Source organism: Nematostella vectensis, chromosome 2 (assembly GCF_932526225.1).
Source record: "Nematostella vectensis chromosome 2, jaNemVect1.1, whole genome shotgun sequence".
In the NCBI taxonomy this organism is placed as follows: Eukaryota; Metazoa; Cnidaria; class Anthozoa; order Actiniaria; family Edwardsiidae; genus Nematostella; species Nematostella vectensis.
Window position 1 is genome coordinate 19,653,893 of NC_064035.1, and position 26,155 is coordinate 19,680,047.

Below are 26,155 nucleotides of genomic sequence, written 5' to 3' on the forward strand. Positions count from 1 at the left end.
CGGTTACCAAGAGACCACAGTTCGGGTAGCGTGCTTCCACTAAGGCGAGCGATTGGAACAAGTGTTCGCGTAGGTACGTGTCATCAGCCTTTGGCGGGTGGTATATGACAGCCGCGATAATACATGAAAACCCGCGGGGGAGCCGGTTTGGCCTTAGATAAAGCCAGAGAGTCTCCTGATCTTCGCAGCAGGTTAAATCGCTCAAATGCTTGTATCTGCAATACTCCTCCCTGATATAGGCACATAATCCTCCATGGTCGATTGTTTTCTATTCTTGCGAACCACAGCATACCCTGGCATATGCACCACACCGTCCGATACAACATCTTTCAACCATGTCTCTGATATAAACGCTAAGTTGACATAGCGAAAAATTAACTCAGTGACCTCGTCCATTTTAGGAACAAGAGACATAGTGTTTACATTATAAGGTTGCATTGCTCCCTTATGGCTTATTAACATCTGTGATACAAATAACATTGGCTTAGAAAACCCCATGCAAAATGGGACACGAGTATCTATGGCATCATGTCAAAAATGTGATGCAAAGCAAGTTAACAATAATTTCTCATCCAAAAATAATGTGAATAAATATATTTGAAACATCACAAAAAGGTGATGCTCAGTTCAGCCAATCCAATTTCACCATTGCTGAGGAAAAATCTTCGTCCAATGAATGTTGCTCATGTTATATTTCATTGGAGATCTTCATAAATATATATCAACAAACAAAACCGTGTTCGGCTTTTGAGAGATTTTGAAGTGATTAGTTAAGTGCATGATTAAAAACCGTCAAAAAATAAAACATTTTATCAAATCTAATAACAAATAGCAATGACATATAAAATAAGCAAGGTCCATTAAATCCGATGCGCGTATCAAGATTATTCCTTGACACTTTGGTATTTTCTGTGTCCCACTGGCTGTAGGCTCCCCATAACCTTAACAATTAGACTGAGTTCCAATGAGTCAATAGTCAACAAGGTGTATAGCACAGAAATGGGAAGTTACTTGTTTTGGCGGAAACTGACCTCCAATTTTTAAATCACTGTTTTTGTCCAAAATGTTGGCTGTTTTAGAACAAAACAATGTACCTAGGGTTCACGATTTTATTGTTTAATAGATAAGATCCATATGACCTAATAAGATTGAAAGATCTGTAATAGCATCTACCCTACATCGATTTGTTTAGTTTGAGTCTACTTCAGATGACAAAAACTCGTCATCAGAAAAAACAATTCCAGTTACTTTCTTCCTACGAAATATGGGGCTGGAATCATAGGAGGTGCCAGAAGACTGGATATCAGTTACCTCAGATTCATCAGACTCCTCATTGTCACTAGTTGAATCATCCATGGATTCTTGATCACTTTGTAGATGTCCCTGAATAATTATCCATGTTCTAGTGACATGTTCATCAGAATAAAATGCAAAGTTTGTCTGTAAATACTTCTTATCTCTAATGTATGCAAGATTTGCAACAATTCTATTAATCAATTGCTTGATGTAACCAGTAGCAATATCAGTTCCTGTTACAAGCATATCCTTGGCATTTGATGCCAGCTCTGATCTGTAGTCCATCAATTCTTTCCCAATAGCCAAAGCCTTTTCTTGTGACACAGTGTTCACTCGCATTTTTTCAGCCCCATTACCAGGCTCTGTTCTTCTTAAAAGATGCTTCTCAACCACCGACTTGTGTTTCTCCTGGTCACACTTGAAATCACAAGAGCATTCTGGACTAAAACATAAACACAAGCATTTGCACTGCAAGGCACAGACATCACAGCAAGCATGCAAATTCTTGTTTTTAGCAGCTGTTGCCTTGAATGGGCGCAAAAGCATTTCTCTCCTGCAGTGAGCGTTGTTTTTCTCATAGTCTCTCATTTCCTTGCTGATATTCTTTGTAGCTGTACAAGCTTTAATTAAACTTTAAAATTACCGCATAACTCATTTGAGTTGAGTCTCTCCCAATTCTCCCGGTCTCTTGAACATAATAATCAATATCAGTTGAGGGACCCAAATGAATATCCAAATAAATGTTTCTAACTGACTCCCATGCCAAATGCAATGGAACAAAACACAACTCTCACAATACCATCTGCCTTACAAAATTCAGTCTCAATGGTTCCCTTCACAAGTTTATGGGTTCTTTTGTGGTACATGGCAAAAAGCCTACTCCTATCATCCCTTGGCTCTGCCCCGGTTGGCTGATGATATGCCTGGTCCCCCAATTGTTCTCCAAAAAGATCAAACAGTTCTTTCATGTGTTCTTTTTTCCTACAGAACACAATTACTTTTTTTGTCTCTTGCCCCTTCTCCCGCAATTCCTTGATCAGCCATTGGAAAGCTCCGCAGAGGTCATCAATGTCAATAGAAATCACCGAGTATTTTGTGTTTGGCCTATTTGGGTTACTATCTATCACGTCACATTCATTTAAACACAGATCCTTTGTTATGATTTCCATTGTTTTCGCAGTTGCAGTGGCTGTGACACAAACCAATGGCACTTTCTTGAGAAGAGATCTCAGGCGACCGTAATCTTTTCGAAATGCTGCGGTCTTTTTATCATCTTTGCCCCTAAAAAAATAATTTAACATAGTTTAACATTAGGTATTAATGGAAAAAAGTTTTGAGAATGGAAATCGTTGTGCCAGACTCTTTACAATCAACTGAACTATCATTCACGAACGCGTATTTGACGATTTCAAATTAAAAATATCAATGATCGATCGACCAGAACTTTACAAAACTATACAAGCACTCTTACCATTTCGCTATGCAGTGACTTTCGTCGATAAAAACGGCTTTGATGTTGTTCTTTAGGTCTCTGAAGACATTTCTGTGGGAATTGAGCAAGCGCCTCCGGGCTTCCGAAAGGTTGTATTTGCCTTTTCGGAGGTTTTCCAGCTCAACCGTACTGGTCTCGGGCCCGATCATTGCTGCAGAGATCCCTCGTTTCCTCAATCCTTGTACTTGGTCTTTCATGAGCCACCAGAAGGGGCCACCAGAAGACAAACGGACAATATTTTCGTTTGCTTTTCTGCATTTCCGACTCCATTGGCGATGGCTTCAAAGACGAATGCAACTTTCCGGAACCCGTTGGTACACAAAACACAACATCCTTTCCGTCTAAATATAACAATACTACCTTTTCCTGACCTTCCCTGAACTTTTCATACCCAAGTTTTTGGAGGCCGAAGCTTAAAATGTCTTCCTGATCAGAGGTAAAGGCAAAGAACGCGATGAATAACGTGTGACAAGATGGCGATAAACTTGAAATGTCGAACTTGAAAGATGATGACGTCATACGCAATTAACAAATTCTTATTGGTCACTCGGACTGACGTCACCGGTGGATTTTTCCACCGGTAAATATGGCGCGAAACAGGAATGAAAAGTCGCTTAAAAAATGGCTCCTAAACCTCAAATTTTTTAAACGACTTTGAGAAAGTCTAGTGTGGTTGCCATTAAAACTTCCACCATGGTATGCCTGTCGCTCTGCCCCAATTTCCTTTAATGTGCTCTCAAGGGCTTCACTTGATGGGCCATCCTTTATATCAAGCTTGATTCGTAAAGCCTCAGACTCCTTCTCCTGCATTGCAAAAATTATGTCAAAGCTCACCTTATTATTATCTTCTTTATGTATAATTCTTGGCCATCATTATAGATTGTTTCTATCAAGGCTGTTTGTCATTATCCTGAAGCAAGATAGTATTTTTGTATATCTAAATTGCATTTTACGAAGTCATCTGCCATTTTGCGTAGGATGTCTGCTTGCTTAATAAGACCCTCTGTTTGACAACCATTTTCTTGGAATACTGCACATGCAGCTGCATCATCAAGGTCCGATGCTTTCTGTATGAATTTCAGAGCTGTCATCTGCTTGGCATCAGCTTGCTCTTTAAGGCAATGTGTTTCTCAAACTTCTGGTTGCCAACCTTTGGGAAATCATGGCAAATATGTAAGTATTTAATTGTACAAGGTACTAAAGTATATGTAGTCCCTCTCTTTCTCTCCCTCTCGCTCTTATTGTGCTCAGTTTTGCATACTTACGTTCTTTCTTTGTTTACAAGGAATGCTGCAAGTTCCAGATTAGGTGCATGGAACGATTGTTGAAAAAGCAGGAACAGACGGTTGAAAATCCCCATGCTGATGTGGAGACACACCTTCAAACATGAATTGTAGTTAGCAAAAAATGGTAATAATTCAACTCAATACATTCAATCTCTCTTGTTATGGAATAGTTTGGGCCTTTTTTCAAAGAAGGCTGTATAAAGCAATCTCTACATACAGTAGTTTATAATCTTAGCTGGATTGAAGCACTTATACTTTATAACATTGTGTTTCAATAGGGTTCTCCTTCATGGATGAAGATGTACATATATTCGTTTTGTCATATAGTCATTTTGTACACCTTATTATATATTTGTATTAGTATTTCGCTGCTGTCACTATTGCATTTCACCCTGAAAGTGACATAATTTGTAGTTGGCAGCCTACCTGAGAAACAGGTATCTTCAGAATTGGTGGACGAATCACATTGTTGTAGGAATTATGTGGGTTATCTGGACCCTCGAACAGACTGAATACTACTGTGTTCTTGGTTGAGTTTGGGTTACCCATCTCAAAGGTCATCTTAAAGGAGTTTCCTCCTTTGTCTCCTCCAAATTTTATCCAGATCTCAGTTGCTGGGATAAAACCATTATACCATGTAAGTCGACCATTCCTTTTAATATAACAACATTACAATAATTACTGTTAATCATGTGAAGAAGCCTGTTTTCTGTTCCCAAGCAGCAATAGATTCCTCAAGTGATTGAATATCTTGTGGGAGGTAAATGTACTTTGGACCTAGATGAATATTAATAGCCATACAGACTTTCCGAACAGTAGTTGACACAGTTGGGATGGCAACACCAAATGTGTTGGCTGTCATAATCAAAGCTCCAGAATCCTTCAGAAAATACAAAGCAATTGCAACCTGCAATAACAAAAAATATTAAATTCTATTAACCATTTGTTCGGTGTATCCTCTAAGGGGTTTAAATGAGGTTGCACGATCTGTAAAGTGGAAAAATAATACAGGGGTGCATAGGGTTTTTCCACATTTTCAGGCTTTCCATGACTATCAAGGATGTTTGAAAAGAATTAATGATTGCTTGTTTCTACACATTGTGTGATTCCAGAAATGATCCATAACCCCTTATTGAAGGGGGTTGAGATTTGCCCCCTGACCCCACCCCTCTGGAATTTCCAGTGAAAATTACAGTTTCAAAGATCAAGCACTAATTGCATTTATTTGGTGTCCTTTTTTATTTTACAGTACAATATACACAATCCATAACTTTGATGAAGAGGCCTCTGCATGCAAGCAGGGTAATTTTTTGGTAAAAAATACATGATTTTCCATGCCTGAAAAAGACTTTTGTAAAATCAATCATTTTCCAGGTTTTGAAATTACTGCAATTTTTAATATTCTGCAAACTCTAGTCAACAATTCCCTGTCAAACTGCTTTTTGACTTTTGTCAATCGAAATCCTGAGGTCTTCCAAACATTGAAAATTTTAGTAAAGACCCAGTCTACGGACTGAGTGTGAATTAATGAGTTTTCACACCCGGGCCATGCATTTACTGAGGTGCTGTTTTGCTAGGCAACGGGGTCGACGCTTTCACCTAATAACAACGGCGGGAAATTTGAGGCAAATAGCTCTTCAGAAATATGAGTACCTAGACGTTTGGCAGTGCACTTTGAAAAGCTAAAAAAACTGTTGCCGCTTCAAGAAAGAGTCTACAAGTCAGGAAATTTTGGGGATAAAAGAACGCAGTACCGAGATACAACAAATGAATATTTGACACAAGCTGTATTTAGTAGCTCCGAGCACCTGTTCACTTACGACTTTAAGCTCGAATATCCAGGAAACGGTAGAATATTATTAAGAAGTTTGTATGAGGGGTTTGTAAAGTAATACTTCAAAAATATGTGCCTAACGTTAGTATGTCAGGAGGGCTCGGCAGAATAAAGTAATGTTCGAAAGTGCTAAACATGTCCTATGGTTGAGTAAGTTTGTGCTCGCGTATAAAAATATTTTTTGTGCACTATGTAAGCCAGCAAATAAGAGATCATGTATCGCTAGTTGTTCTTGAGTTACTTATCTATTTATATACTTCGTATATACTTCGTATATAAATAGATAAGTAACTCAAGAACAACTAGCGATACATGTCATAATCAATGCTTTCGCGGGAAATTATTCTAAGTGTTCTCACTCGTGTTTAGCGGCTGAATAGGGAAAACCACCAGCTTGTAACATTCCATGCATGCTTAGTCACGTCAGAAACTAAATGGTAACGCGATTTCTTTCCGTTTCTAATACCCTCTTCCGTAAAAAAGATGAGATCGCGAAAAACTTAAATATTACTTTGGCTTACGATAAGACTGTTAAACCGGTTCTTAGGGTAGAATTTCTTGTTTAAGTAAACCGACTCTTTTCATAATTTAATATGCAAATTTTATTCTCATAATGTCACTAAACAAGGCTGATATCAGGCCCACACCCAGGGGCAACAACAGCCGAAAGTTGTTGCCGAACTTTCGGTTCTCAATAGACGTGCTATTCGTAGACAAAACTATAAAGCATAAGCTAGATCCAATCTGTTATGTCATTTATCCAAAAGTCAGACTTTATTCGTAGCTAAAACCGACAATTAAAGTCCCGTGGACACTCCAAAGGCATAAAAAACCCTTTTTGTTCTTTCGGGGGTGGTCAGACTTTTATCAGAAAACTTTCTCCCTTCCCCCCCGGGTTTCGGATTTCGCATCCCCCCTAAGAAAAATCCTGGGTACGGGCCTGGATATTGCACTGGTTTTGAGTGACGTGGCTTTCAATTTTGCCTGCCGGTAGTTCTGGCGCTACCTTGAGGAAAAGGAAAGCGGGTTCCGCGCTCAGCGGACTAGATAAGGCAAAAAAAAAATTCCAGAGGCCGTCCTACTAAACACAGCCACATCTGCACGACATGCTGTGTGTTGGAGGCAACAGGTGGAGAGGACCGTACTCTTGCCAAACACCAGGGCCCAACGAGGCATACCCCCTGTTAAGGAGATAGACAACTTTAATCAATACAAGAGTTATTTGGGCGTAACACAGGGTATCACAGGAGAATGCTTCATTTGCCAAGGGTGTTATCGTGATTTTACCTAGATTTTGAGTTTGACGAATAAGGTATTCACCTGAAATAGTTTACATGAAAGGATATATTTCTTTTCATTTTTATTGCTTCAATCATATGTAAGTATATTACTTGTGTAACCAAGCAAAGTAATTCTTTTACACGAGTGCTAGTTGGGGAAACAAAACAGGTCAACATTTTCATAATGTACAATAAATTATATATTGTACTTGAAAATCGTTACTTACGGTATAGAAAGACCGCAAATTAGTACATTTATTGTCTCATAGAGCGGATTTCGAAAGACTGTCGTGAGTAATTCACAATTACTTTTGTAATAAACTCCTATAGGTTTTATGCACTATGCATACACTATAACCTGCACATCAGAATTAGACTTGAGGCTCTAAGCCCTATTTTAACAAAAATACGCCGATAATGTAGGCGCTAACTCAAATACGTTCTCCAAATCAGGTTATTTTATAAATATGAATCAGAAATAGAGAAAACTTAGGGAGTGAAAAAAAGTGTTTGATAACAAAGACGTAATGGTGGCAATTCGTTGTTGCTGCTACTAAAACATAAGTAGATAGACGCGCCTTCCTTACTTTAACATTCTCAAATTCCTTGATTTAAACACAAACATGTCAAACCGATAAGTTTTCACAAGACTAGGCAAGGTAATCACCTAGATATATAAAGGCGAGGTTTAATGCAATGTCAACAAGAATTTCGAATCATAACTCGACACCAAATACGGTTTCTGTCTTTAAAAAGGCCTTACAACTCACAATCTACAAACAGTGGAAGCAATCGCATATCTTACCAATGAGGCATAACACTTCTAAAATAAACTTTACCTTACCTATCTGGAAATCAGTGACTGTAGCCAGAGAAGAGGCTCATTCGCCATTACTACTTGACGTGTCCATGGTTCCGTTTTCGGCGCCATTCTCGAATGCACTGTTCTGTTAACTAAACGCGTGAATTTCTCGAGAAAGCGAGAATTTCTCGAGAAAGTTTTCTTCACATGATTCTTGACCAGGATATAAGTTAAACACGATGTAAAATATCATATCGTTATCCAAACGATTTATAATCATTTCAGTAAAAAAATTCCCTGAAACCGTTGTAAACCCGTTGCTCGCTACGCTTCGTGGCCCAGACCTCATTAAATGCATGGCCCGGGTGTGAAAACTTATTAATTCACACTCAGTCCGTAGACTGAAAGGAACCCTGGTGTAGACAGGTGGGAACCTAGCCACCCACTTTGGGACATTTGACATATAAACATACATGTGGGAAATCATTCAAACTCATATGGAAAAACTCATATGGAGGGGGGAGGATTGTGTCCACCGCTGCCCCCTCCCCCCTTTTGACAAAATGTACAATTCCAGAAAAAAATCCATAGCCCCCACAGAGGGAATTGGAAATTCAGGGGGGTGGGGGGTCCAAAGTCTCAGGAAATTCCAGTAGGAGGGGGGCTTTGATGCACTGAACGATTCCAGGGGGTTGATTGTTTAATTTGTCATTTTGTATTTGGCTTTGACATTTTTTATCAAGAACATTTACCATTCCTGTTAAGTTGGAAACAGCAACAGAAATCTCCCTCAAATTTTCAATTTAAATACACATGAGATATCAGTCCCCCATAATTTCTTATTTCTTTTTGTGAAGTCTAGCTACATCTCCCTAATGTGACCAAAATAATTTCTCTTTTAACACGAGTTTTCCTGTTTGCTTAGATCTTGCCTAGGCCAAGGGAATGAAAGTCATAGATTTGCGTCCGAACAAATTTCAAAACACGAGGCTATTTTTAATGTATTATTATCCATTATTTTTTTTTTGAAGTGTATTTCAGTCATTTCATACAGTTCCAGTTGAACGTCGTCATGCCACTTGGTAGACTTGGTAGTATCCACTGCATTCAAGCACACAACATGGCCATATCGGACTTGAAAGACCTAACAGTTTAAGTAAACCTCGGAAAGAATCCACTCTCGTTTGTTGTACGGTATACTTTTACGATTAAAACTTGTCAATACTTCAATGTTTCTATATTTATTGGAAATAATGACTTTTTTTGTAAAATAATGAATGTTTTGGCGGTAGCTTTTGGGGCATGCGGGCGGTGGACGCAAATCTATGACTTTCATTTCCCTGGTCCAAGATAATGGAAAACTAATGTTGTTTCATCGAAAATATTTAATAGAAAACATTAGAAAATGAAGTGGAAATCATTTTATTCATATTTTCTAATAAATTTCCTTAATTTTCAGCAGCTACAATATTTCCAGAGGGGAGTGGGTGTAGTTTTTTCCATGGCTGAAAAATCAGGGGGTGGGGGGTAGTCACCCATGACCCCCTGGGGTGGGGGTACCTTTGTAAAATTCCCTCCGTAGGGGGTATGGACTTTTTCTGGAATTCTTAAGCTTAAACTTAAGTACCTTTTTTCTGCGGAAATCCCAGGTCTTGGAGATCTAGGAGATGGAGTTATATACGGACGAAGTTCATCCACTAGCCTCATAAAAATTGGTTCACCACGGATCTGTTCGCCCTAGTTTTATCCAGAATCGCCTAGGCGTTGCTCGTTTTTTCCGTGTTTTACCAAATCTAGTCGAGAAGGAACTCCTAATAGTTGCACAAAAGAGCAGGAGATTTCTTTGTAAATTAATTCGGCGTCTCAAAGCGGTAAAGAGTAAAAGTATCGGCTCATTTATCATTCCCATATATGCCGCCAGCAAATTGAGTCGTGCAATCGCTCTAGCTTCCGCCATTTTTCACTATTTTTCTGAGGCGAGTGCTGTCCTGAAGCAATGCAGGCTCGCCGTCAGGCATTCCGCCATGTAAACATGGAACGAAACTGAAAGTCAACCCGGAACGAAACTCGATCCGGTATCATGTAAACAGCCACTTTGAAACGACAAGCAACAGTTTTCAAAATAGGATTGATTGATATGACTTCCAAGGGGTAGAAACCACAGATGAGGTGTCCTCTCAGAATTGATTAACACTTTAAACTCAAACTATTATACTTACTGTACCACCTGACGGAGTGAAATCTCTCCATTACCGGAGGTTGCAATTTTTCTTTTCATTAGTGTCGTCACTAATGTCTCCTCACCTTTAGAAAGAGAGTGGTCCAGATCTTTTTGCAACAAGTTTAACAGCACTGGCTCTTGTCTCTCCCTGTTGTAGGTCTCGCAGTGTGACTCGTGTTCGCGCAGTTCCTGTAGGTGTTTATCTCTCTTGCACCGGACACAAGAAACTCTCAGCTTAGCAATGATGCTAACAAGAAGTTTGGGAGGCTTTCCCAACTCGGCTACCAATGTCGGGTGATTACACACCGGACAAGGCCCACCGTCGCCCGTGCTACCTAGCCATTGACTTATGCATGATGCACAGTACAAGTGCTCACAGCTACCTATAACCGCTGCTTGCAAAATCTCTTTGCAAATGGGGCAGACCACTTCTTCGGAAAAAGTGGTGGGGGCATTACCCCCACCACTTTGGCTGATACAGCCGCTGGGGGGATACTGACAGGGGATGGGATGCTTTGTTTCTTAGGTCTTCCACGGCCTAGAGATCTTTTTCGTTTTTTTCCTCCTCGTTTCTTAAGTAAGATACATGCTTCACAATCATCGCCATCGCTGTGGGCATTCTACTCCACGACCTGTGTTGCACATTGATAGGCCTGACTGGTTGATATTTTTTTGCTTTGCTGTAACAATTGTTACAAAGATGCTTAGGGTGGACGTCGTTTTCGTCCCTTCCTGTGTCGACGCTGAAAGCTCTTTGGATAAGCGTACTTATGTGTGGTGCACTGCAGTTGTAGGTGTACGCCTGATATGCGACAAGATTTGTCTAAATTTTTCGATGAAATGTCGCCATTACTGGAAAGTAAGGTTAAAACATGGACTATTCAGTCATTTCCAGTTATAAATAATATCATTGCAATGTTTGCAATGTAAAAAAAACTTTGTACGACTATGTTGGTTTATGGTACAGGCGTTTACGAACAATTGATATTCGGTAGCATAAAGTAAATGATATCAATTTAAATCGTAAATATCACTTTTTTAGACTTCCGTGATAAAGGAGCTAGCGCGGAAGGTTGGAGTCAAGGGTTCACGCTACGACACCCTCAGATTACTGAAGACAGCAATGGGTGCACCTGAAGTCTTTATTAAAGTCTTCTCGAAAATTCACGGTGGATCAGGTTATGACATAATCAAAAACTACAATTTAGGCCAAGTTAAAGAACAAACATTCTTTTCCTTCCAATTTTCTAGAAAAACGAGCGGGCTTTTTTTAAATTATTTCCTGTATTTTTACTATTGTCTTCCAATGACATCGGCCTTAGTAGATACTTTGCTTTTACATGCATTAAGACACCATTCATTGCCATTCGGTATCACCAATCAGTAAAACCGCAATATTCTTGCTGTTTTTTTTAGGAAGGAACGTAAACGTTAAGCAATTATCTTTCAAACATTCACTGGCACCTTTTATATGCAGGTGGGTGGCTAGGGATGACTTGTCGTTGATGCTATGGCATCAAATAGCTACTTCGCCAAGAGGGTGAAGCGAGATCATGTGGACATTCTGCGAAGCCTTCGCGCGCAGCCAACCACCGTGAGCATCATAGACTTTCCTAACATGGTTGCCCATGGTTGCCCATGGAGACATCAGATTTCCTGGCATGTTTGCTCCCGATGGTAGCAGAATAGCTTCTCCAACGGCGGAAAACATAGGGGCCGCAAAGGATGGAAGCCTAACTGTCGAGTGGCAATGGCTTCCCAGTTCAAGCAGTAGGGATAAAGCTGACGACAATGTCCATCCCGTCAACAAGCTGCTCACTACTCCTTGTTTGACACGTTCCACGAGGAAAACTGGTCTCTTTTCCTGTTAGCGAGGCTTAGCTTGACATATATCGGAAAATATTAGTCTGCAATGCATCGGTACTGGACGGATGAAATTACTCACGCTTGCATATCTCGTTTTTAAGTCGTGGATAGCGAAGCTATGCATGACTTTTTGCGTTAGCGGGGTTGTGTCACTGGCTAATCACTAATAGCTTATTAATCGTCGAATCAAGTGTAACCCACAGCCAATCATGACTCTTCTAATATGACAACTGTTGGCGAATCAAAACAAACGTTTTAGGAGACTGTCGATGACGTCACGTATGTAAAACGAATGAACAGATAAAGCCGCCATCTTGAAAAGCGTGTCTTGGAAAGTTATTCTGCATTCTGTCTTGGAAAGTTATCCCGCATTCGTCAAACGAAAGCCATGGTTGTCCTTTCAAGGACCTCAGATACCAACATTCTGCACATTCGTGACCTAAGGATCGAATGTGATCCAAGGCCTTTGAATCGTCGGGGCAAACACTGCGATTTGCCGAAATCGAATTGGCATGTGTGTCGCAAGACGAGGAGACAGAATTTTACCCTGTCGTAGATCCCTTAATCTCACGAGGAATGAATAAATTCCTTCAGGAAAGTGAGACCAATCTACGCCATCGAGCGTCAATCGTATCGCTATCAAATCGCAATCAATGCTATACAACTGCTATACAATGCTATCAAAATGTGCTACTGTATCGAACGAGACCGTCAACACAACAGACACCACAGTGAACAATGACCTGGAGAACTATGAGGATATCCAACGCGAAGTAATAAAAAGTCAACCACTGTTGAGTACTTCGAGGCTTTAACGCTACCCTAGGTCTCGAACGAAGGTTTCCCGTACAGGCCATCGCAATTTACGTGAGAGAGAACCATCCAGAGTACCCTTCAATAAAATCCTGATAAGGATTAGTAAAAGGGAAAAGTAATGAAAAAGTGTTTGCTGTATTACTTGAAGCAAAATATACCTAAATCTTCCATTTTAAAAAGAATGTTGTTCCCCACGTTTCGAATTTATATTGCAATAAAGATGTCTATGGCTAGACCCCAATGCAGACACGGAAATGCTTCTCCCTGAGAAATATTGTACTACACTGAGAAATATTGTATTTTTGTCATGAGAACAAGAACCGCAAATCACAAAACCTCTCCTACATTATTTTATCATAAAGCACTAGCCTCGTCTAGCAAGCAAAGTGAGACATATTGTGCTTCTCATACAGAGTTGCTGCTATCAAATGATGTGGAACAAAATCCAGGAACTCTCTCCCCATATGCTCCCAGAGGTATGATGATAATTGACTCGCCCATGTCAGTATTCCAGGCCCGGTTAGCACAACAAGGTTTAAGAGCTGTAGATGTTGTCTCAGATGGAGCATGCTTTTTTAGATCAATTTCATTTCAACTCTATAATAATGTCAGCTATCACTTGAATGTGCGTGCTGCAGCTGTTAATTACATGAGGGCTAACCCAGGCAGATTCATAGAGTATGTCACAGAGCAATCATGGGCAAGTTATCTAAATAATATGTCCCAACAAGGTACATGGTGTGATCATCTTGCTGTACAAGCAGTATCAGATGCATTAAACGTAAGAGTCGTGAGATGCACACAGATGATTTAAGAGATACAGCCGTACAATAATCTCGGGTAAAATATAGCACTAACAAACCTGCAGAAAATGCATCTTTATCAAAAAAGGAGCAAAAAAGGGCCTATATGAGAGAGTACATGAGAAAAAAAAAGACAAACTGAAAGTTAAAAGAATATTACATCAAAAGACAAGGTTTGAGAATACTGAAAAACTTAAAAAATATGAAAGGCAATACTATCATAAGCGCAAGGCCTCCACCAACCCTGACTATATTTTGAAGAGAGCCAGAGAGGCTTATCAGAATAGAAAAGAAAAAGACCCTGAGCATGTAAGAGAATTATATCAACAGGGATATCAAAGGCGCAAAGAGAAAAACCCTGAGCACGTAAGAGAATTAAGTCGACAGGGATATCAAAGGCACAAAGAGAAAAACCCTAAGCATGTAAGAGAATTAAGTCGACAGGGATTTCAACGGCATTAAGGGAAAAACCAAGAAACATAAACAAAATTGCTCAACAGAAAAGGAGATCTTTTCTTTCTTCAACTCCTAATGATTCTGCTATAGATGTTGATTTAAGTCCCACTTTTGTTCTATGCTAAAAGTGATTCAATCATTTCATGATAATATAAGGCTGGGTCCAGAATATGTTTGTACTTGTTGTGATCAGTTGTGGTATAGATCATGTCTTAAAGTGTGCTGTTAGTAAATACAGTTCCACTTGTCCGCAAACCTTGATAGACAAATGTGTTACTGGTACAAAAAGTGTTCAAAATACTGAATGGATCTGTTTCACTTGTGACTCAAACCTAAGAGAAGGCAAGTTACCAACATGTTCTCAAAAGCAAACAAAATGTGTTTTCCCATTAAGCCAGAATGTTTCAATGTAACTCCTCTAGAAGAGCGTTTAATTTATCCATGTATCCCATTCATGGAAATACGTGAGCTGCCTAAGGGTGGTCAGCTTTCTATACATGGAAATGTTGTCAATGTTCCAGCTGATGTCAATTCAACAGTAAGTGTACTGCCCCGGCCTATCAATGAGTCACAAACGATTCCTATCAAATTAAAGAGAAGACTGAACTACAAACATCATCACCAGTTTCCGAATGTTAGGCCTGCGAAAGCAGCTCGGCATCTTGTTAAGACCAGCAAATTGTTCCAAAAGGAGCATATAGAAATGCAGGATGACTGGCCAAATAACTTTATTACTGAACCTACTGTCTCTTCAGAAACAGACGATGGTCACACTGAATGGAAAGAGTTTATGATTGATGCTAATGCTAGTAATGGCAATGATGAACTCCCAAGGGCTGATGTTATGTCTGAAAACCATTTCCCTAGTGAATCTGAACAGAAGAGTAAATCTCAAGTAAACACTAATGAGAAAATAGATAATGATAAAAATAATGATGGATGGTGTGAAGTAGAGGAACGGCCATCAGGTGTCACAGATACATTATTGCAGGACAAGGACTCTGAGTTCTTAGCGTTTCCCTCCATCCACTGTGGTAACACTAGACCTGACAACAGCGAGAGGGATGTCCCTGTTCATTACAGTACAGTGTGCAAATGGGAACTGAGAAGTCAGGATAGGCGAGTTGCTCAATCAGTACCAAATATGTTTTACAAACTTAAGAAACTTCAGATTAAGCAAATACAAGATAGTGCAAGCTTGTCCCTCAGGAAATGTAAAACAAACTAAGGGTAAAAAGTACACTACAGGTGACTTGAAATCTGATGATTATGTGAACAAATTAATACATCTTGATGAAGGGTTCAGAGTCCTGAGGAATTTAAGTGGGTCACCACCTTATTTTGAGAAGTGCAAGAAAGATTTGTTCTCAATGATACGTCAATTAGGCAACCCCACCTGGTTCTGTTCATTTTCTGCTGCAGAAACAAGATGGTTCCATCTTCTCAAGATACTCTTTAGACTTGTAAATAAAAAAGAGCTTAGTGATGAACACATACAAAACTTGACTTGGCAACAAAAATCAGATCTTATACAGAAGGATCCTGTGACTTGTGCAATAAATTTTGAACACATGGTCCGGTTGTTTTTCAGAGATGTCCTGAAAAGTGATGCAATGCATATTGGTGAAATAGTGGACTTTTTTCTACAGAGTTGAGTTTCAGCAAAGAGGCAGTCCTCACATTCGTTGTCTTCTATGGGTAAAGAATGCTCCTCGGTTTGGGAAATCATCTAATAAAGATATAGTGGAATTTGTAGATAAGTACATTACCTGTCTAAATGATCAATCATCTGATGATATGAGTGAGCTAGTAAATTCACGAATGCATAGACATGCGAAGACCTGTAAGAAACAGGGCGATAATGTCTGTCGCTTTAATTGATTATACTGGGAGTTGTTTTACAAAGGAACTGTAGAGACATAATGCAAATCATTTATGTATCCAAGGAAAATTGTCCTATTCTGAAGGTGATAATTGACAAAAGGGTTTATCAAAGTTGCTAGGGAGCTTTCTGTGGAATCAGTGATGTGAATCACACAGTTAAATGCATTTGCCATAGCCTGTATAATAATATTATCACACCAAGTGTCTTGTATTGACATTTCCTCGATATAGGCCTCCCATGAGTTACCAGGGAAGCTTTCAATATAAAGCTCGGGACATCTATGCAAGTGATCTATCCCAGCCAAACGAACATCATTATGGAATTCATGATTACCATAGAGCTGGTGAGCACAACTTTTGAAAAAACAGGAACCCTGGCCACCACAATCAAGAGGCAATAAGCCAAACAATGGGAGTTTGTTAACTAAAATATTCCATGGCATAATGTCAGTTTCACTTCTATTACATTCCATGCCTCCTCTCAAGCTACAATTAAGTAGGACATCTTCAATTTTATTATTTACATCTAAGGACCCACTGACTTCACAGTCTATAAAAATTGATTTCTTGTGTCAAATCTGTCTAGAGAAACAGCTCAGTCTTTTTGTCATGCAATAATAATATCTGGTAAAAAACTATTCTCTCTTTTGTCAAATGAAACATAAGTGTGCTTGTAGTTTTTGGCTACTGCATACAGGCGTGATTTTTAAAAAAAGTTTCAGCTTTTTTCTGAGCTTTCGTTTTCTTAAAAGTCGCAGTATTTTACGTTGTGGAATTCTGGATGGGGCACGATCTCTGTTGTGTCTTAACCGAGACTTGATTTTTGAAGCATCTAGTTTTCTAACTGTAACAAAAATACTTAGTTCGCCACACGATTGATCACTCAATATATCGCCGAAACAACTTTCAACGCAAGACCTACTATAATGGGTGATCACAGCGTTCAATCCAGTTTTTGGGTCAATGGGTAGTCGTTTAGCAATTTGAGAAGCACGTGGTTTGTTTATAGGCACAAAGCCCAGCCAAGCGGTCTCATTCCCCCGAAGGGCGTTTAAAATCCCGTGCACGGGCTTAGCAATCCCACAATGGGGCTCCATAATCCTCACGGGATTATATATTTTCTCTCGCAGCGTTTGCGTAATCAAGTTCGAGTTCCGCTGGTTAATCCCAGTTGCCGTTCGTCTCGCACGCTGCACCGAATTTTTCCAAGGAAATCGACCTGCAGTTGCTAAAACACCACTCATTTGACCGGTTAGAAACTTAGAATGAAAGCTGTGATAAACTATCACTATTCTAATAAACGACGACATCTTACCTTCATAAATCCGCTGAAGCAAGACCACTGGCGAATGACAGAGGCGAATTAAAAACGCATGCCTCGTGTTGTCGTGGTGATATTTCTACCTTGTCTAGGGGTGGGTCAGATATTGCCTCAGATTCACAAAAATTTGTGGTTCCTACACCCGGTTGGGAAAAACGCTGTCCTAAATCAGGTGCCGTTGACCGTCCAGGCTCAAGTTCCATGCCGTACCAAAAACGCTGTCCTAATACAAGTGCCACAGACCACACAGGTTCAAAATTAGTATGCTCGCGCTTCGCGCTCGCAATTACACCTCAAAATGTAAATGGTCCAACACTTGTCCGAAAAAAGGCCTGATAACAAAATAATATATGTGTGCTTTTGGTTAAAATTGAAGCAATTATTATTTTTTTTTTTGATGTACTGGTTAAAATTTGTAAAAAACAATTTAAAAAAACTTTACATCAGTTGTTGGTGACCCAGCCCAGTTTTTTTTTTTTGCCGTTTGAGGATAGAAACCTGACATTTTGGGTAGGAACCTATTTTAAAGAAATTTGCCAACACGCCAAACAAATTTGATGGATTTAGGGGTGCTCCAAATTGGTTTGAAAGAGAGCAAAACCTGAGAATTGAGATTATGTTCTGTAACAGTGTAAAGTTGGAGTATGTGCTATGCATGATTTGAAGTTGTTAATATCTGGTAAAACTTTACCACCCAAAAAACTCAGGGTTTGTTGCAGAGCCAAATAATGTCACAGATAATGGTGTCTAAAATGTTATTTGTGGCACGGAGAAGGGCAAGCATAAAGCAAAGAACACTCGAACTGCAGGTATTTTTATGTAATATTGTTAACTGTTTTTAGCACAGCTTTAAAATTTGTTGTGTATTTGTCTCAAATACAATATTTTAGAAAAACAGTCAATGCCCCTAAAGGGTGAAGAAAATGTAAAATATTAGGGAAAAATAAAGAAAATTTAGGATGATTTTCACTAGCAACCACACCCCAGAGTTCTTTGTAAAAAAACCCACTTAAAATGGTATTTAAAGCTACATTCTCGAGGCTTTTTGTGGTTGATACACCACTAAACCCTTCTTTGAAATGCATATGGTACATATTCAACAACGTTGAAATGAATTGAATGGGGTCACAAATAGACCTGACATAAAACACGAATAAGATGGTTAGAATGGCTTGATGTTGTGGCCTTAGTATTGGCATAAAAAGTTTAGGCATACTGTGTCCATAAAACTGCACATATTGCTTGGGCATTACAATTAATTGTCTTGAATAACAGGAGAAGAAACCAGTTATTAGAAAAGCAATGAAAAATAGCTTTTAGTATAGATATTGACCTAACGTTTAAAATGATTTCTAGAAATCCTGGTGTTTCAGAGGCCATGCTCTATTGTAGTTGACGTGGAGTTTTTTGGTTCCGAAGGCAAGTCGCAAGTATATGCTCATTTACATACGCTGCTCGAAAGGGAGCCAATCAATGCGACATCTTGATTTGTGCAAGTGAAATATTCACTCCCCAAATGAAGTAAAAAAAGTTGTGCTTTATTGTGGGAGTAAAGAGGAGATGTTGTTGACATAACTGTAAACCTTTTTTTTTAGAATGTGAACACTGAAGTCTGTGAACAGCTCTTCTTCTGGCTTTCTAGGTTTTCAAGAATTACTCGACACATGAACAGGTGGCGATTCCTTTTTCTAATGTTTTTTTTCTAATAGTTTTGGTTCAAATTATACAGGCTTTTATCACGGTTGCTGCCCCAATTTCAATGTCTAGTGTGGCAACTTCTCTTTAAGCACTTCGAGAAGAAGTTTCGAAAGGAGAGTTCTTTAATATTAATTGTGGTCAAGGATTTGTAGAGTATATGCTATGCTGGAAATTGACCACCAGAATGGTATAACCTTTAATTTAGGGAGTGAAGCCTGTTGGAGAAATATTTTTAGACTACACCAGTAATTGGATTTATAAAGTGGCAGATTTCCATTAAGTACATTGTTTAGAATTATTTTGCTGGTTGGTACCAACCATAAGGCTTTGGTTTGGCTAGTACGGCTACGCCCACTGGTTTCGTCTCGTAGGTCTCCAGCCTACTCGACTGCTACGCACAGTGCTTTTAGGTAGAAATAAACCTCTTTGCATGTTCCAAAGGCAAGTGATTTCTTGCTTAAGTGCTAGATAAATGCATTCTTTAAAGCTATAAAACTAGGATACACTGATTTAAAAAAACTTACTGGAATAGAGCAACTATTTTGGAGACATAAAATACAAAAAGACATTCTTCTACATGCCACGCCAACTGGTACCAACCAAAACGCTTCGTTTTGGCAAGTACGGCTACGCCCACTGGTTCCGTCTCATAGGACTTCGGCCTACTCGACTGTTGCGCACGGTGCTTTTGGGTAGAAATAAACCTCTTTGCATGTTCCAAAGACAAAGTGATTTCTTACTTAAAGTGCTTGATAAATGCATTCTGTAGGTCTATAGAACTGCTTATACACTGATTTAAAAAAAAATTACTGGAATAGAGAGATTGGTACCAACCAAAAGGCTTCGTTTTGGCAAGTACGGCTACGCCCACTGCTTCCGTCTTGTAGAACTTCGGCCTACTCTACTGCAGTGACCGTTATTGCCTGGGTGTGGCAGGTTATTCATGTCATCCCATGGCATAGGGTTCTGTCTGTTTAACTTGATTGAGTACCTGGCAGGTGCACTTGATTGAGTACCTGGCAGGTGCACTATTGTTTACATGACCCCTACTAAATTATTATTATTATTATTTTTGGTTTTAGTGGCAATAAATACACACTTCTGGACGAAAAAAGAGACTGAGAAGAGAAAGACTGAAGGGACGCTAGAATCACATAGAAGAATATGTAAACATCACCAGCGCAGAGCTAATGTAAGTAATATTCAGAAATGTAGACATTAGCTTCATGTTACAGGGTGCTTTAAATTTAGATGGGCTTGAACATGTTTATGTTTTTAGCTAATCACTTCCGCCTTATATAAGAAAGCTGTTGTGGTCATACTTGCTCCTCCATATATATACCGTATTTACCTGCGTATAAGCAGCACTTTTTTATACTCCAAAATAACCTTCAAAATTAGGGTGCTTTTTATACACAGAATGCCACTTTTTTTAATTTGCATAATAAGGGAAACAAAAGATAGTCTATAATTGGTCAATTGATCGTTTGTGTGTATGACTAAACACACTGGGATCTCGATCCTATTTAAATTGCGCATGGCATCTTGTGTTGCACAAACTAATAATCACTTCATGTCAACAAAAAGTCAATGGTACACCATGATCGAGAAGCTAAGAATAATTGCCTTTGCTGAGGAAAACGGAAATAGGTGTCGAAGGAGAGTTTGGAATTTGAATATTGACTTTTTTAACTATTTTGAGCTCAAAATTCTGGGAGAGTCTTATATGCGGGTAAATACGGTATACACCAGGCACAAGGACTTTTTTTGTAATAACAGTTTTTTTGTTGTTGTTTATATGTGCAGGAGTTCACTTTATCAAATATAGGTTAACTGTGAAAAATCATAATGGTTTTATCTTTTTTTTAAATTCAGAAACTGTACTGTCGCCAAGCAGCAATTGAGAAAATGGAGTGGGAGCCAGAGCAAAAAGAGAAGTGGGAGAAAGTCATGACCATAGACTACATGTCATCAGAAAAAAGTGGCGAGGAAGAAATTGAGAATCGAGAGAGGCGGGTGTTTTTGGCAGTGAAACCCCTGGCTTGGGAAAGGAAAGAACTAAGAAGAAGAAAGCGAGAGCTGGATAGAAAACATGTGGCAGGGCTAACTAAACGGGCCCTGCAGAAGCGTCTACGAAGAATAAGGAGCGTAGAATTTTCAGCCCGCCCTCGTCCCTCCTGCCCATCATTTGGGCAGTCGTGAGGGAAAAAACACCCCTACCTCCCCTGACACCCTCAACCCTCAACAGTACCTTTCAACACCGAAGAAACGCCCAGAACCTCACGAAGGTCATGAGCAATAACTGATCAATGAACAATATTTTTTTACAACATTTTATATAAATATATAGTTCTTATAATTCTGAAAAAGGAAAAAAGTTGCTTTTAGCAGATTGATCTAAACATATATTTTTAGTGTATTTTGGATATTGTTCTCTTTAATCTAGGCAAAATGCAGAAGTTTTCATTATTGAAAATCAAAAAAATATGTTACAGTTGCTTATATATTTATTTATATTTTGAATGCTGTTAGCTCTAACAGCCAATGCAAGCAAATTTTTCGTTATTTTTTTTTATAAACTTCCAAAAACATATATAGAGTACCCACAAATAACAAAAATATTGAAAATATGTTATAGTTGCTGTAGAGAAACCAGAGCATTGATTGTGTGTAATTCTATAAAAAAGTGTTTATTTCAATAAAATTAATGGAAGGCAGAGTTTTGTATTTTTGACTTTCTATGATTTGTAATAGGTCCTTTACTAGTAAACAGAGTCTCACACAGTCTCACCACACAGAAACTACAGGACATTAACCCTAAAATTTATAAGAAATTTAGTAGCCCTCAATCGAAGCTCTTTAAGTTGGATTTTCAAAGACATTGATTGTCCTTAAATTCAATTCAATTGAATATTTAAGGCCATTAGCTCTTTGTAAAGAACTCGAAAATTGACCTTTAAGTACGTTTAACTTGCCCGAAATGCCCTTAAATATATTAATTTAGAACATTTTATTACATTTAAAAACATTTTAAAGATGATATTTGAGAAGTTTAAGATTCCTTAAAATTGATTAAAAATTACTTTTAACTACATTTAAGAAGGTTCTTAAATGTTTTTTCTAACAGCATTTAGGGATTTCTTAAAGTCACATAAATGTTCTTAAATGTAATATTTTAAAATTCTTAAATGACATCGTAAAGACAGTTAAAAGTGATATTTAAGTTGACTTTCGGAATCTTTCCAATAGCCTTAAATCTATATTTTCACCCAGTGCGTGTTCATAGAAACAACATTCATGCGCTACGGACATGGACCAGGAGGTATCATTTGAATCAATTTGTAGCCTGAAACACTGAAGACATGGGCCCTTGGGTTGCACATCTGCTGTCGCTAGAGCAGGACATAACCAGGCTGAAAACCAGAAAACGTACAAGGAAACCAAGGCTCGCGTTAATTCAGATGACAGAGATCGAGAAAGCATCCGACACAAGCTTGCCCTGTGTATCGACCCGTTAACTCTCGCGTCACATCCCGCCAGTATTGTTAACATTGTCAGTGGGAAAATGACAGAAAATGACAGACAAATGGAGATGTCAATGTTCATGATGCACTAAATGTAGGAACAGAGTCCATGAAAGAGTTCGAGAGGGGCTGGCCTGAAAGCTTTCGAAAGACAATCACCAAGAAGGTAAAGACCATTTCAGACAGCCAAAAGCAAGTCAAAGTCGGTAAAGAGAAAGCGTATGATAGCACGATTATCTACAGTCCTGTCATTGGCATCCAAGCGAGTAATAGAGATGTCGACATAAAGAAAGTCCTAAGTCATGAACTTGCTCCTGTGCCAACAGCAATGTTCCACGATTCTGGAGCAATGCGGATCTGCCCAGCAAAATCAGAGCTGAAAAAACAACTAGCAAAAGAATCATTGTGGATGGCTCGGCTGTCCTCTGGGTAATACATTGGCCCACTAAAGGTGTGATTAAGGACTTTGTTGACAATTTCATGAAATATTTAGCATGAAAGCTTCAAGATAGTAATGTCTACCTGGTCTTCGATCGATACCGAGAATATAGCACAAAGAGCTCAACTAGATATGCAAGAGAATGCAACGCAAGAAGAGTTTACCAGCACTCGGAGACAACGCCCCTACCCTCACAAAAAGCTGTTCTTACTGTATCTGCTAACAAGCAGCAGCTTATGTCGATCATTTGCCGAAGTGTTATCAGGGATGTCTTATTTCACGCCCACACAGCAACACACAAGCTAGTGATCACTGGAGACGATGTCCCAACAGAAATACATCAAGGCGTTGTTATTTCCAGAGACGATATATCTACTTCTCATGAAGAGGCTGACAACTTCATAGTTCAACAAGCCATCATGTGTGCAAAGGAGCACCGAGGAAAAATGGTTGTTGCTGATGATACAGACGTGTTTGCTTTGCTACTCTTCCATTACTTCCATTACGAGGACCTTTCTTGTCCCATGCTCATGAGCTCCCCGATTCAACAAAGGCCACAAATCGACATCAAGGCAACCGTGCAAGCGCACCATGATATCATACTTGGTTTACTCGGAGCCCATGCTCTTTCCGGTTGTGACACTGTGCCCACATACCTTGGAATCGACAAAGGAACGATCTGGTCGCAGCTCCAGATTCGCTTACACTACTGGGTTGTCAAGATGCGCCACTGACTGATGTCGTTGAGCAGGCCATTAAGTTCACTGGCTCATGTTACAGCTGCAAGATCACAGGGGAAACAAAAATGTCAGAGATCAGATATAAGATCTGGGCCTCCAAGTTCGGCAACAGTGCAACCTCGGTCCCGAAGATCCAATCGCTCCCTCCATCAACTGAAGCGTTTACAGAAAATGTAAAGAGGGCCCAATTACAGACCATCATCTGGAAAGCTGCATCACTGGATCCTCCCAGCATCGACCCAGTTGAATATGGATACAATAGACACGTACCCTCTAGATCTCTTATCCCTACTACAGTTCCAACTGGAGTACCACTTGCGCCAGATGAAATCTTGCCTTTGATCAAGTGTAATTATGAGGGCGACAAGAGATGCAAAACCCAAAGATGCAGCTGCAGCCGTGCCAGGTTGCCATGTACGCTGTTCTGCAAATGCAACGCCAGCAACGAATGCTTCAGCGAGTTGACTAATGGAGAAAACACACGAGTGGAAGCAATAGACTGACTAATACTTGAGCTGACGATTCCAGCTACCAGCATTCGAGTCAATGGCCATGATGTCATAATATATATGCTTCTGTGGTTTTGTAGATACCACATTTTAATCGTGTAACAGCACTATTAAGATAAGCCGGAAAACGTTTTCAATTATTTGTTCATGTTTCAAACTGTTTTTTTCCTTTGCCTTTGCTTTCACATGTAACTATGAAAAAGTCAGGCAATGGTGTTCTTAACATGGGTACCCTATGGTGCTTTACACAAGTGTTCTGGGCCGAGTTTTGCAATTTTTAAACTCTTGTGTGATCAACTAAAAGATTTCGGTCATTTGCGGTCAAACAAACAAGTTGCATATTTTCGAAAATATGTGGTGTGTATATAGTGGCCTTGACCGAGTATTGAGTTATTTTAGTTCTCTGTGCGAACAACTAAAATATATTGACCATTTGCCGTCAAAATTGCCAGCTTAAAGTACTTTTATTGCATATGTTCTAAAATCACTATGCGGGTACCCTGTAGTTTTTAGCTAATTTCAAAACCTCGGTATAAATAGAAATGCTCAAGAGCAAAAAAGTGTCATCAATCGGATTATTGTTATGGACCAACTTCTTGTTAAGAATTCACAATAAAACATTGTATAGACACTAGTGCAAGGTATAACGGGCTGGCTGCCAGACTTAGTTGTTTAAAGTTGAGTTAATGTGCGTGGCTATGGAGCTTCACTTGAGGGTGCTTAGGGCGGCTATTCCCCACGGCTCTGGCCACTTAAATCCTGTGTAACTACCTTCACGTGGTGCACCTGTCCTTGACAAAAAGTTACACTAGGGACCGAGTAAGGGACGGTATATTCCCTTTCTGGGTAGGTGGAGCTCGTTAGCCTTGGTTGGCAATCCACCTAGGGGAAGGAAAACCCTGATTCCAAACCTCCGCTGCCTTGCGGCTATACCCGGTCTGGGAAAGGCTTCAGGAGTTAACCTCGAAGAAAAATCTGGGAGTAAACCTTTGTTACTTCTTTGGGCGGATGAGCTTCGAATAGGTCAACGGCCAGCACCGGCGGATCTGATGGTCAACCCGGCTTCAGTTTCCGGCAACAAGTTGCAACGAATTTGTTTCTGCGGCCATCCCAGCTATGCTGGGTTGTCGATAAACAGGACCTCTCGCCAAGGGACACTACCCTCGCGCCAGGTAGTGTCGTCATCAGTGGTGCAGCCTCACAGTTTTTATGGAAAGTCAATCTAGTAGTATTGGAGCTATGGCTACCGCATTCGGGGGAACCGATGCGCCACCCAGTGCGGCAGTGGCGAAAAATGGACGAAGACCGCACTCGGCTATAACTTCCAGAGCAATCGACAATCGTCAGTTTCTATCTTCTAGAAAGCAAGCTCTAACCCTTGGAGCTTGGAATGTCCGTACTACCAATGACGGCGATGGTTCTCTAAGACCAGAGCGAGCCACAGCACTCATTTGTCGTGAGCTGGAGCATGCTAATATCGATATCTGTGCTTTAAGCGAAGTCCGACGTCCCAACACTGGTAACATTGTAGAAAGGAGTCATACTATCTTCTGGAGTGGGGGAAGTGAGAGAACAGCCGGTGTCGGATTTGCTATCTCCAACAGACTTGTATCGCAAGGGATTTGTCCAACACCTATCAACGATAGACTTATGCAAATGCGTGTTCCATTGGAAAGTGGTAACTACCTCACCCTTGTTAGCGTATACGCTCCTACCATGCAAAGAACATCTGAGGAAAAAGAGGTATTTTACGAAAAGCTCCGTTGTTGCCTTCCTTCAGCTCAGAACAACCCTCTTATTGTGTTGGGCGATTTCAATGCTCGTGTGGGTCAAGACTACAAATCCTGGCCTGATGTTATCGGTAAGCACGGTGTTGGAAAGATGAACT

At 39.7% G+C, this 26,155-nt stretch overlaps 1 protein-coding gene, 3 long non-coding RNA genes and 1 pseudogene across 4 annotated transcripts; 3 read left to right on the forward strand and 2 right to left on the reverse strand.

Annotated features, from left to right (window-relative positions):
- Nucleotides 1-1,095: 1,095 nt before the first annotated feature.
- On the reverse strand, nucleotides 1,096-3,264 carry LOC116611989 (ATP-dependent DNA helicase Q-like 2). The gene is made up of 2 exons (XM_032372594.2): nucleotides 2,768-3,264; nucleotides 1,096-2,577 (listed from the first exon to the last, which is right to left on the reverse strand). Exons 1-2 carry the CDS (start codon nucleotides 2,983-2,985, stop codon nucleotides 2,043-2,045), a joined length of 753 nt encoding a protein of 250 aa, XP_032228485.2. The 5' UTR covers nucleotides 2,986-3,264; the 3' UTR covers nucleotides 1,096-2,042.
- Nucleotides 3,265-3,352: 88 nt separating this feature from the next.
- On the forward strand, nucleotides 3,353-6,961 carry LOC125561107. The gene is made up of 3 exons (XR_007307126.1): nucleotides 3,353-3,484; nucleotides 3,871-3,961; nucleotides 4,074-6,961. It is a non-coding gene; the product is annotated as an uncharacterized LOC125561107 (long non-coding RNA).
- Nucleotides 6,492-10,390, reverse strand: LOC116615567. Its single transcript, XR_007307127.1, has 2 exons — nucleotides 8,033-10,390; nucleotides 6,492-7,089 (listed from the first exon to the last, which is right to left on the reverse strand). It is a non-coding gene; the product is annotated as an uncharacterized LOC116615567 (long non-coding RNA).
- Nucleotides 10,014-15,066, forward strand: LOC116619675. The gene is made up of 2 exons (XR_007307129.1): nucleotides 10,014-10,159; nucleotides 10,369-15,066. It is a non-coding gene; the product is annotated as an uncharacterized LOC116619675 (long non-coding RNA).
- Nucleotides 15,067-22,980: 7,914 nt separating this feature from the next.
- LOC5504321 lies at nucleotides 22,981-24,599 on the forward strand (annotated as a pseudogene).
- Nucleotides 24,600-26,155: the final 1,556 nt, after the last annotated feature.

Bases quoted from the DNA above. Each gene is read 5' to 3' on its own strand.
- LOC116611989 (XM_032372594.2), bottom strand. From the start codon at position 2,985: ATGAAAGACCAAGTACAAGGATTGAGGAAACGAGGGATCTCTGCAGCA. The intron at 2,578-2,767 runs GTAAGAGTGCTT...TTATTTTTTTAG, and splicing joins AGTCACTGCATAGCGAAATG to GGGCAAAGATGATAAAAAGA.